Here is a 12,419-nt window from a genome sequence, read left to right as displayed (position 1 = left end):
AAAGAAGCACTCCCAGGAGGCTGTGTGGTCGATGGGTTGTGTAAAGAATACTCGCATTGTTTACATGGAGGGATGGGTCTGGGAAGGAGGCGTCTTGTCTGCCTTGTTATTCTAGGACCGAGGGTTTCCAGGATTGAGCACCTTGAGCCTCTGGCAGTCCAAGAGAACGTCATCAAACAGCACGTGCGCTCATTTCCACTTTGAGATGCAGTTGCTGAGCACAGGCACGATGGCCCCAAAACGTCAAGCGACCAGAAACAAACAGGACCGTCAGGGCTGCAAAAGATAAGAGTGTAACGCGTTGCTTGAATTGAGCAGGGCTATTATAGGAACTTGGGTATGGGAATTCCATAGTGGAGCGGTGCAAATAGAGAAGTGAGGTGACCTGCAGTGTGGTGAGTGGGTGGCTGAGCTTTTGTTCGGCCGGATTGAAGGGGCTAAACGGCCACGGCACGGGCTAGAGATGAAATGGAGCCATGTGGTACAGAAGGACGTGGAGCTGAGTGGACTTGCCGATGACTGGTACGAGCGGTGTCAAGATCAGCCTCTGCTGACGAGGCTCATGAAGGACGCTACTGGGCAGTTGGAGGCAGTCGCCCTCCAGCAACAACGGAGGGCAGAGGAGCGACGCTCACAACAATGAGTGGAACGCGGGGCGGCTAAAACACAGCAAGGTTGTGCATCGGCCTGTCATCTCAGTCAATCGACGCATGGCACCTGGGTCTGTCCCATAACCTCCTGCCAGCAGGCGTTCGACACTTCACGTGGCCTTAACGTGCACATAGCCTGGTACAAGCGCCATGGTAACGTCACTGCCACTTAGTGGCGAATGGCGGTTGTTGTTGTTGTTGTGACCTCCAGTGTGGTGAGAGGGTGGGTGAGTGAGGGGAGTTGTTGTGCCCTGCGGCGTGGTGAGTGAACACAGTATGGATGAGACAAGACGGTGAGTGTCTGGTCGACCGAGTCGTCAACATGGGTGGAGGAATCAACCAGGTTCACGGGATACGTAACCATGGCAGTAGTCATAGAAGAGTTACAAGGAGGCGACTGACTGCTGGCGAGAGAGCGAGTGACGGTCGATCACCCTGGCTGCTGACAGGCGATCTGTCAGGCCGCCGGAGCAGTGCGGCAATGAGCCCGCAGCAACCTCTCCAGCCTCCAGAGAATTCTACGACTCAAATGAAGTTATCCTGCGGTGCAATTTCGCATTGGAAAGTATTTAATTGATCTCAATTAAAAATACCTAAGTTTAGTACATTAGGGCAATCTTAAAGAGATATAATTTGAAGCACTTTTGAATGTCGTATAGTTGTGATTGACAGAAATGTATAATGCCTATCAGTGATGAAATTTTTGGTAATTATCATTAAATTGTAGGTGATTATTTTTGACAGAAAAAATTGGCACACTGCCATTTAGGCTTAAGGCCCTTTGCATGGCGGAGCCTGTTCCCGCATTAAATGTTAATTTAAAAAAATACATTCACACAGCCCTCCTGTTACATTAAGACGATTTTGATGAGCACATTTTATGGAATAGTTCAGGGAAAAGAGACCTTTAGCGATATTTTCCCTTCGCTAACCAAATAAATAATCAGACAAAATGCTAATTTCCCAATTTCGTCCCTCCGCCTAAAAAACAAAAGTACTTATGGGAGTTAATTTTTCAGTAGCATTGGTTTAATACACGCAAACTGTGGACTAGGTTCGACATTCAGCGGTTCAAAATGTGCGCGTGCTAAACCAATGCAATTGAAAAAAATCACTCCCAGAAGGCCGTGTGGCTGATGGGACATTTTATTTTTTTGTATGTTTTATTTGGAGATACACATATCTAAATTAGGCACAGTCTGCTTAGTTATTCTCTGACTCATATTCTCCACAATGGCGCAAATTGTTATTTTGGTTTCCCTTAGCGATGTCAATAAATGTGAACCAAGTGGAAATCACTTCAAAACTGCACATTGTAGCGTCATGAAGTTCAACACAAATTCCACCAGATCTTGGCACAAACAAACATGCCAATTCCGAAGACTGTCTGGGGTCAAACCCAGGCTGCAGACGGGTGGGCAACTCTAGGCCCTAGGTGGCACAGGCCTCCAGAAGCCTCACACACAGCTCGGCGATCGGTCCAGCCTGGCAGGCTCAGCCTGTGACCATGGCAACGCTTAGTTCACTGTACGTGTTACTATAACAAGTAACAGGGACATTAGTACGTGAGCCGGACTGGCTGAGCAGGTGAGATGGACGGGTCTAATCGCCTTAATCGGTCTGGGAAACCGCCTCTCCGCGCGTCTCATCGAGCTGCCGCGCCACCTCATTTGCAGCCGACGGCTCGCGGAGAACACAGATAGCGCGGCCCGGATAACGGATCCGACAACCGAACGCAAGTAAGACGGCCGCGTGTCATTTACATGGAAAACAGCGCCCCGCTCAGAGGGGTGCAGCTGCACCGTACGGCACGGAATGACGTGTAGCTTCCTTTAATGTAAATAAATATAACGAATAAAACACTGAGAGTAACATACTAATTAAATTGTGTAATTTTATAAGTGTTAAAATTAGGTTATTACTCACCATCCCTTCGGACTGTGTACAATCGTTTTGTCACGATTGGATTGATTAGGATGACACATTTAATGGAATAAAGGCGGCAGAAGAACCCCACACATATAATGATGTTTATGAGAACAAAAAAGTTTGTCTGCTACTGTTTTCCTGCAATTGTGGGAATCGTACAACCCATTCTTGGTAAATGTTTACATTGAATTCTTGTTATGCTTCCAACGTTAAAGTGACTTCCTGTTCCACGTTCCTGTGGCGGGCGGGGGGGCCACAAGTTTAGACACAGGACAACAACCACTGTTAATTTCCAAAAAAGGCAGTACATATTTTATCGACCCTAGCAGGATGATGGGCGAGTCCACCCTCTTACAGCCTTCCTCTGATTGCGAGCCGCTCCACTGCCGAGCCTGCCGGCCGGTTTGCATCGAGGCTAAACGTTCTACTTCTCACTCGCACTGCTTTCATGTCGGGTGGGCTCTGTTCCGTTTCTGTCGAGCAGTCAACGACCCCTGCTGTCCCAGACGAACGCGAGCACCGGCGCCCTCACCGTCATGGTGGCACAAGCGCTCGTGCGTCTTCTCGCAGGGATGCCCGGAAGAGAGGAGAGGGGGGCGGAGGGCAAAATGGGACATTTGCCCCGGGCCTCACACAAACGAGGGCCTCACAACGAGCCTGCGCTTTTTTTTTCCTTCCACGAAAAAAACAAGGGCGCCCCCCCACGTGGCGCTCTGCTCCGGGCCTCGAGCACCGGGCCTCCAGGTGCCTCTGGGCGGCCACGTCTTCTTGTGTCGCCCGACGGCATGCTCTCGCACACACACACACACGTCGCCAGCTGCTGCTGCGTGGGTGCAACGGGCTTAGCGTGCATAACACCGTACTCACCCGGTCATCGATGTCACTCTCGCTGTCGCACTGCAACAGAAGAACAAAGGAAAGTAATTTAGTGAAACGTGTGGACGTTTGATTTCCTAATGTACAGAAATTCTATGCATGTTAAATTAGCGAGCAGCGATTTATCTGCAGGCCCATAAATCCTGGGCTGCCCTGCACACCGCGAGCGGCGATTGGCGGCCGTGCAGCCGCCGCTTAGCAGATCCAAACGAACCTCGGGAGCGGCATTGGAGTTGGCGCTTCAGCGCAAAGGGACGCCAAAGAGAAGCAGCGACGCCGCGTTTGTTAACGACGCAGACGTGGCAAAAAAACATGGAGAGAATTCACATTGTGAAAGGCAGATTGACGTTGAAGCTGGTTACCAATACAAGTAACTTACATAAAACATCACAGGGCAAATCTTTGTCCTTTAAAAACACAATGTCGATGTTCTCAAAGCGATGCATCGTGAGAGGCGACGCGTCCAAGTGTCACTCGCAGCGAGTTCCTGCCTCTGGATCAGGTGCACCAGAGGCCGAGCTGGGCTGCTGGCCCTCCTCGCCCACCCCTTTCACAGAACAGGCATCAACATCCCACAAGTTCCAAAGAGCTCAAACGAAGACACTGAGGTGGTGCTCATCTCCCATTTATAGCCCTAAAGGCAGCGGTGGACATTCCATATTCCTCTGACAAGGACATAGTCTATCCATAGGACAGCCATCATTGACTTCTCCACAAAAGTGGTGCTCATTTCATTGACCCTGGAGGAAGGGACGATGGGCGACCCCTAACCAGGAGTTGAACTCGCGACCTCCGGATTGTGAGCCGCTCGCTCTACAGCTGAGTCACCACCTGGCCGGTTGTAAGGGAAATGAAAACACCATTGAAGAATTACACCTCGGCAGTGTTTATAAAATTACGTTTTTAATTTACGTCTATGCACACATTTACATTTTAATCTAAAAGTCTGCCGCTAATACAAACCGTGTTTACACCATGGAGAGTGTGATTTTTTCTTCTCACGGTGCTACAAGAGATGACACAGATACGAGAGAGGGCCCGCGGCCAGATACAAGAGGGGGAAGTGTGAAGGGCCCCTTTAAGGCTTGCACATGCAAGCCTGGCCCTCGACAGCCCCGTCTCCGCGGCGCATATCAAGTGTGGAGCAGAGCCGTACAGTGCGGGAGCCTGAGCACCACTGTCCTGCAGCAATATAGAAAGAGCAGCACTCAGGCAAATGGCAAATCAGCACCCATCACCGCAGCCCCATTCCATAAATCAAAGGCAAATATCACATTTTAATGCCTTTCTGAATGTGAAATGGGTGCTGAAATCATGCGAGAATTGCACATGAATATTTAATGCGGGGCCCGCTAGCTCACGAGAACGGGGCAAATGAAGGTGCTGATGGATGAATTCGCGGTAAGTAATTTCTACACGTGTGCCGCGTGTTATTTCGCATGCCAAGTTCACTCACAAACGCCAGGCTGTGAATTATTTTTCGCAGCAATTCCCAGACCTAATTTTCACCCATGAATATTTTATAAAACGTCAGGGGCGATTTGAGGAGCTGCAGGCTACATTACAATTTCTGACAAGTTTTTCTGGCACCATTTGATGCGCTCTCCTCCGGCAAGCCAGAAGCCCTCTCTTCCTCCCCTCGACCGACGGCATAAATCGACCCGCCCCCTCCGTGCCGCCAAGGCCCACGCTGGGCCTTTAATGTGATTACTAATGAGCCAGTAAATGTCAGAGCGAGGCTGCTCGCAGTCACTGAATGTCGCCCTAACCAGCGCGCCACCCACGTACCGCGCGCGGTGGCGGCGGTGGTGGCGGCGGCGGCATGTGTCTCACCGCCATCTTACCATCTCTTGCCTCCTCTGCCAGGCTGAGATATTCTTTTTGCCAAATGCCAAATGTGCACTTAGATTTTTATATATATATTTTTTTCAAATGCCACCCATTTTCGCATTTCTTGCTAGTTATCTGACATTTTTAAAATAATCCTTCGCAATTGAAGCGGTAGGAAAATCCATCCACGCATCGGTCGCCGTGTGTTCGCTCTCCGCCGTGGAGCGTGCGGGCGCTGGAAGCGCCATCGCTTGCGGGGGCGTCGCGGATCACAATTACAGGGTGATAATTGCGACGGTGACGCAGGAACGCGTGTTGCAAAATACGAGGCCAGCCCAAAAAAAACAAACAAACACTTGATCAATGCAGGGGCCAACACGAGCTGCGTAAAATATACACGAGCCTCGGAGTCAAACATTTTTTATCACCCCATTAACTCTCTGGGGGGAAGTCAACAGTGGTTGTCCGATGGAGAGACTCGACCCTGCCATGGGAATGTGGAATTTTCCATCACTGGCTCAGGGCTGTAAACAGATGAGCACCGCCTCGTTGAAAGTTTTAGCCGGAAATCACCAACTTTTTTTTTTAAACCTCGGTCCAAGTCGGTATTAATAGTACCTCCGCTGTAACCAAAGGGCTTTAGTTACCGATAGCAACTTGGGTTGCAACTGGAATTTGGCGCTCTATTTATTTAGTGACCCTCTGCACCCCGGCACACTCATTCCAGCCGACGTGAATACCCAGGCGTGAAACGTGAGCGCCAGCGAGCGCACGCACATCTCTCGGTGCGCGCCACGCACCCAGCAGAGCACCGGGCTGGCGCCCCGTGCAATGCGGCCGTCATGTTCTGTCAACCAAGAATGGAAAAACCGCGATGCGCACGCACCAGCATTGCGAGCCACGATGGAGAGCTTAGCTCTGTCTGTCCCTGACGCGGCCACTGCGCTCCTTCGTTACGTACGCCGGCACTCGCTTCAGAACCGCTAATTCCTCAGCTGACAGAAAGAGAATGTACGCGACCTCGCTCCCGTGCATTCGACTCAGTTTGTCACCTGTAATTCCCTGCCTTTGTTCAGCTTTATGGACGAACTGGCCTGGAAACCGTCCACCAGGACCCTGTTCTGTTCTGATTAAAATAAAATAGGCTCTGGCAGGATCCGCAGCATGACGGGGCTATTCAACTGCAGCCCCCGTGAGATCGAGAGACAAGGCAAGTCCTGATCAAGGTATAAAGCAACAAAGCCTTCAGTAGTAATGTACGATAATCATGAGTGTCGTGGTGAAGAATACAACGAAATAGATGAGCAGACAAGACGAAACTCTGTCACCTATCTATCCCTCCACAAAATCTAAAAGTATTTGACACTTTCCATCAGCCACACGGCCATCTGGGAGGGCATAATAATTTCAGCTTCATTGGTTTAACACAAGCCAAACTCTGAAACGGTTGTGACATTCACTGTCCCATCAGCAGTCAGACCTGCTTGAACGGATGCTGGTGAACTGCCAGATGAGTATAGGCAAGGACTCGATGGTCGATACGAGTCCTAGTTCAGCGCAAAACGCCGTGACACGCAAAACAAATTAAACACGAGAAGAAACGCAGATCGTCGTCACATCAGTCCTGTCCTCAACCAAGTGAGAGCCACAGTCATCATTATCCCCAACCATGGTTAATCCACTGCTGAATGAAGACCTCACCAAATCGCCACCACCAGAGTTGCTGTAGAGAAAAGAATGGAACGGATGCTGCAATTGCCGGAGTTGTAGAAGCTCAAACACCAACACTCGCAGTCCTATCTCGTTGTTGCAAACCCCACCAGCACCCAGGCTCAGCTGCTCACGTACAGAGGAAGGGAAGGTGCAACTCTCACCCACGCTTCCTGCACGCGTGCCATCTGGCCACCACGTGGCACGTACAATGCTCTCAGCCTTATCGTCATTTACAGAAAACGCTGGATATCAATTCAATCTTCTCCGGAGCTCCGTCGCTTTCATATAGTTAATAAAAACCTCAGAACCTGGACACAGTCTTGATATGAACGAAAATGTAGGGCAACCTGCGTCCACCCCCGGCTGCCCCGGCCCTCCTGGAGAAAATAACCCAGCGGGATAGTTGCCACGAGACGTGTGCCCCGGGCTCTCTCCAGGACAAGGACGAGAGGGGAGATTCCTGAACTCCGCGCTCAGCGTGAGGGTCAGGCGGGAGACAGCCCACCGACAGCGCTGCCATCGTGAGCGGCCGTGACCTCCAGCAAGACCCGAGTTCCGCTGCGGTTTGGAACCGCAGTCCAAACTATATCGCGGCCCGTCCTGGAAAACTCTGCTCAGACGAGCGTGGTGGAAAGAGAAATGAACGGCTACATACCCAAATGGGTATTTATGTGTAAGTGAAATACGTTGTACCTTGAATACCAAATGTTCACTGGCGCTGTTGTGGAGAGTACACGCAACAACAAAATGAACAAGGAGACAATAAGCCCCCTCATTCACACCATTATCTGTCCCTCTGCATAATAAATGAAGGCTTTTTTTTTTACACATCGAATTCGCCGAAGGGCCTTTTTGAGAGTCTGCATCTTATCAGTAGCATTGGTTCGTCACAAGCAAAACTCTGGACCAGTTTTGACACTTAATGTCTCATCAGCAGACACAGGCTTGCATGAACAAATATTGGCGAACAGCCAGATGTTTACAGTGATGTGAGGCAAGCGTATCGTCTGCGAATACATGACTTTGTTATATTCTCCACCACGCCACGAATAACTGTCTTGTGTTGTGTATTTACATAGTTTTGCAAATAACTAGGACCTCTCAACATCTATTCAATTAAATAAAATCGTGTTAACGCTCACCTATTACAACTTTGACGGTGCTGTTTTTGCTGGCCACTTCACGTCCTGGGCCTTTGGGCCTATGCTCGGCAGGCAAACGAGTGGCTAACCCGTCCCCATTCACGGAAGAGCATCGCCAAAAATACGAACCGGCAAGATGTGTTGGGCATTTTGACTACACACGTTTCCCAACGCACGTACAAACGGGCCAAACGTTTCTGCAACCCAGCAACTACCGCCGCCGCCGCCGCCATCGTGATGAATGCCTGACAAAAGGACAAGCGGTCAAGTGGCAGGACAGAAAATCAGTAATGCTCTGCATCACCAGCTACGCGCAAGATAAGCGGCCCCTAGTTCTATCGATCCCGCACATTTCCTTGGCGAGACAGTTGGAATTGTTGACACGGGAGACTTCATTTAGACCGACTGCCTCTCAATATACCGACTGCCGCAACACGACCAGTCCGGAACCGCCACGGATCCGTATTGGTTCCACGAAGAAGCACCAGCTCATTGTCCTGGTGGGTTCATGAAGCCTTCTGCTTTACTGCGTGGCGAGGGTGTCGTGGGTTAGCCTGACAACGCACACAGCACAAGGCCGGTGCCCGCTCTTTGCAGCACTCACTGCCACAACGATTCCCCGCGACAGAAATCAGGTTCATCGCACCGACTTGGGATCGTGAATGTACTCAACAGGCAACCGTTCCGTTTTAACCATCCGGTTTGTATTGTTTCTTGTTCGTTCTCTCTTGTCTGTGCTGTCTCTTCCAACCCATTAGCCTTACATTTGCATACGTTATAATCAGTTGATTGTCACATGAACAATTTGACATGTGCATCGCGAGCGTCATACTTGGTGTTAATTGCCGAATAGCTGCGTCGTCACAAGCCGAGTGATCGCCTTCAACCGGAACGCCAATGCTCTCCTGCTCACGCCGGCACTGAGAAACTGGTGCTCACCTCCGCATTACAGCCCCGAGCCAGTGGTGGAAATCCCACATTCCTACGGCGGGGGTGAGTCTATCCATAGGACTACCGCTGTTCCCTTCCCCGCGAGGGATGGCGGACCCTGGAGGGATGGTGGGTCACCCTCCCAGACGGCAGGATGTGGCCAGGCGCTCGAGACGGGCGTCGTCCTCACCGAGCTCGTGGCTGACCTGTCGCCACCGCAATTCACCCCGAGTCTCACCGTACGGGCGCCTATCCTTAATCTCCCAAATCCATTTAGTGATTTTTCTCACGCGAGCTAAATACGGCGATGCGCGCGAGGCCGTGCGGCGTGCATGGCAAGCCGGGCGCTATTTAAGGCTGCAGCCCAGCCCAGGGTGCGCACGCAGACCGCCATTACCCAGAAATGTTCCACAAGGCACGGATCTAATTAAACGAATGTAGGTGTTAAATTGCCTTCAGAGAAGTTAATTACCAAGAATGATTGCTCGTGATTCTGGGTTGGAGGGAACTGCGGCCTCCAATGGTCTCGAGCCCAACACAGTAATTAAAGCGCATTTAATTTTTATAAGGCCAGCGTAGGAGTAATTACACGGATTACGACCGACCACGCCACCTAGCACTGAGACATTGCTAGCCCCACTTTTTGTCAGGATAGAGAAATTACTACATATGACTTTATAATCACAATTAATGTACCACTGAAAAACATCGCAGTAGCTACCTGAGTTATGGGGCCTGCCACGCGATACTGACAGCCCAAAACGGGAAAAATTATAAACTCCGCGGACAAAATAGAAAAAGAAGTAGCGTTAATCATGCACGATGGAGCGCTAGCCTTGCTTTAAATATAAACGCGGAATGGTTGGACAGCTGAAGACCGAAAAGACTACGCTGTTTCGCTGCTGCTGCTGCTTGCTGCTACATCGTCTTCCAAAGGGTCTTGGCGACACCGTGGGAGCGTTGGAACAATGTCGGAGCCAGGATTTTCAGGTAGGGGGGGCAACCCCTCCAGCAATGAAAAATGATAGAGGAGTTGTTAGTAAGTAAGGACTTGTCCCTTGCTTTTTATTCGACGCGTGTGCGGCGATGGCGCAACCATCGATCGAGGGTCGAATTCGAACCGCGTTGTGTGATCGGCATCGCGCCCGCTAAAGGTGTTTGCCTTCAGGGAAGTCGTGTGCTGTATACACAACTGCACACAATTCTGTGAGTCACTTAAAACTGCTTTACCGTTACTTATTGCCAATTATGGACTCAGACTATTATTCTATCATCTCATTGAGTCCCTGGCACGTAATAATATGCTGCACAGTGGCAGTGGGGGTCGCAAAATGCCGATTTATTACTAATAAACCCCAATGATCCGATCAAAATTCGGGATTTCGATCAGATCATTGGGGGGGGGGGGCACGTGCCACCCCACCCCACCAGTGGTTGGAGACAGCGAGGGGTGCGAGCTCAGAAGAGTGTCGTGAGGCCTGGTCACTTCTGAGCTGCCCGTCTGCCTGTCTATCGCCCTGGCTGTCTGCCTGTGGTCATCGGAAATTTGCGAGATAAAAACCTGGTTGGGTTTGCTTACTCGCCCATCATGCCTTTGGGGTTGATAAAAATAGGTATCGATTTGTGGGGAAGTCAACCATGGTTGTCCTATAAACGTCCCCGCCATATGAATGTGGAATTGTCACATTTACTCAGGCTTGTAACAGGAGCTGAAGCACTGCTTCAATGCTCATTTGACCGAGAAATTATTTTGACTTTATTTTGGAGCGGTCAAAAAAACAAGCCCTTTTATTCAAGATGTTGCTATCTTGGATATCAATATTCAATGCAACCGTACACACAGTCAGTGTTATAACATGTGCTATGGTTCAACAACAAAGGGAAGCACTGTTAAACTCATACTGTAAAGTAAATCAAACATAAGATAAAGTAACATGAAAAGAAAAACAATATTTTATTTTAACTTACCTACAGTCCTGATGCTGGTTTGCTTGCCGGAAGGGGCATATAACAAGTCCCAGGCGGATGCTGCGACTCATGACATTCCGCGGAGGATCGCACCGCTGAACAAAGTAGTTTCGCCTTGCGCAAGTTACGACCGAACGTCAGATGGCTAAAAAGAATAGTGTCGTTTCGGAAGGTTTCGTTCGCAAGCGCGGATGTTCGCAAGTCGAACGTTCGCATCTCGGGAACCGCCTGTGCACGTTGCCAATTACCGTCGATTTGGGTTTACGATGTCTATTCTGGTGCGCTCTCTGCCTTCCTCCATCAGCTGTGTGACTGTACCACAGATACAAATCTCATTCTGCTCATTCGCTTTTACATCGACTCTGATGTTCGGAATTAGCGAAGCGCTTATCGTAATGGTCTCCTTATGCCGAACAGATGGCAACTCTTTGATCATCACCACCAGCATCACCGCCACCTAGGGCTCACCACCTTCTTCATAGACCAAACCGGGACGTATTCCTCAGTGAGGCTCGGTCTATCAATACCGCGCAGCGTGCCGAAGTAAAGGTCAGCACAGCAATACCGGTACCAGATCTCGGTACAAATCAGCTCCTGCCACTCGGACACACAAGAAGCCAATTCCCAGACTGTCCGGGTAAAAAACTGGACAGGTGGCAACCGTACCACCACAACCACCACACCCGGCTTCTCTATAAATCCTCACCGCAGCAGCATTAAGCGGGGGGGGGGCGGGGGGGGAGAACGAATCCTCGCGGTGCAGCCGCATTGATTGCCCTTGCTGGAATTGAAAGCATCTCTCTCCGGGAGCACGGGCAGCGGATGCAATTGGCGACAGCGCGATGCATCTCGCACAAAAAAAACCGCCACGCAGGCACCACCACCACCTGCGCTACATGGCCACCGAGCGGGCGAGCGCATCTCGACTTCAACAATCAAGCCATTAGAGCCGCGACGGGACGCTGCTGTGCTTAATCAGCCTTTGATTGCTGCCGTTAAAGCTGCGCTCCCCGGCGAGCGGGGGAGAAGAGGGGGGGCCCCGCGAGCGCCCTGGCAGATCCGTCCATTACCCCACGCGCACAGGAGAAGCACGGCAATTTCCGCAACCATTTTCAAAAACGTGGCCCTTTCCCTCCAACGGCGTTAACGCGCCTCAAGCACTCCCTGCACGTCAGGGCTGCCGCATAACGCACTGAGCGCGCTGTTAGGTCCGGACACTCTGGGAAATGGCGCCTGTGTTCGGGTGGCGAGCAGGGATTTATTTGTACCGAGATCCCGGTTGCGGTGGTGCACCGATCTTGACTGACTACGGTGCATCAATCTTGACTGACTACGGTGCATCAATCTTGACTGACTACGGTGCATCAATCTTGACTGACTA

At 50.7% G+C, this 12,419-nt stretch overlaps 1 protein-coding gene across 16 annotated transcripts in view; it reads right to left on the bottom strand.

Annotated features, from left to right (window-relative positions):
- The window catches only part of AUTS2 (activator of transcription and developmental regulator AUTS2), a 263,193-nt gene that overhangs the window by 97,173 nt on the left and 153,601 nt on the right, over positions 1-12,419 (bottom strand). For all 16 annotated transcript variants that reach the window (XM_078611701.1, XM_078611700.1, XM_078611702.1 and 13 more), the window contains one exon: positions 3,447-3,476. In XM_078611701.1, coding sequence (XP_078467827.1) covers positions 3,447-3,476 — 30 coding nt within the window. The remainder of the gene's footprint in view (positions 1-3,446; positions 3,477-12,419) is intronic.

The sequence above is a fragment of the Lampetra planeri genome, chromosome 37 (assembly GCF_965212315.1).
Source record: "Lampetra planeri chromosome 37, kcLamPlan1.2.h2, whole genome shotgun sequence".
Lineage (NCBI taxonomy): Eukaryota > Metazoa > Chordata > Hyperoartia > Petromyzontiformes > Petromyzontidae > Lampetra > Lampetra planeri.
The sequence above is the reverse complement of the archived record's forward strand: the minus strand, read 5'-3'. Positions and strand labels throughout refer to the sequence as shown.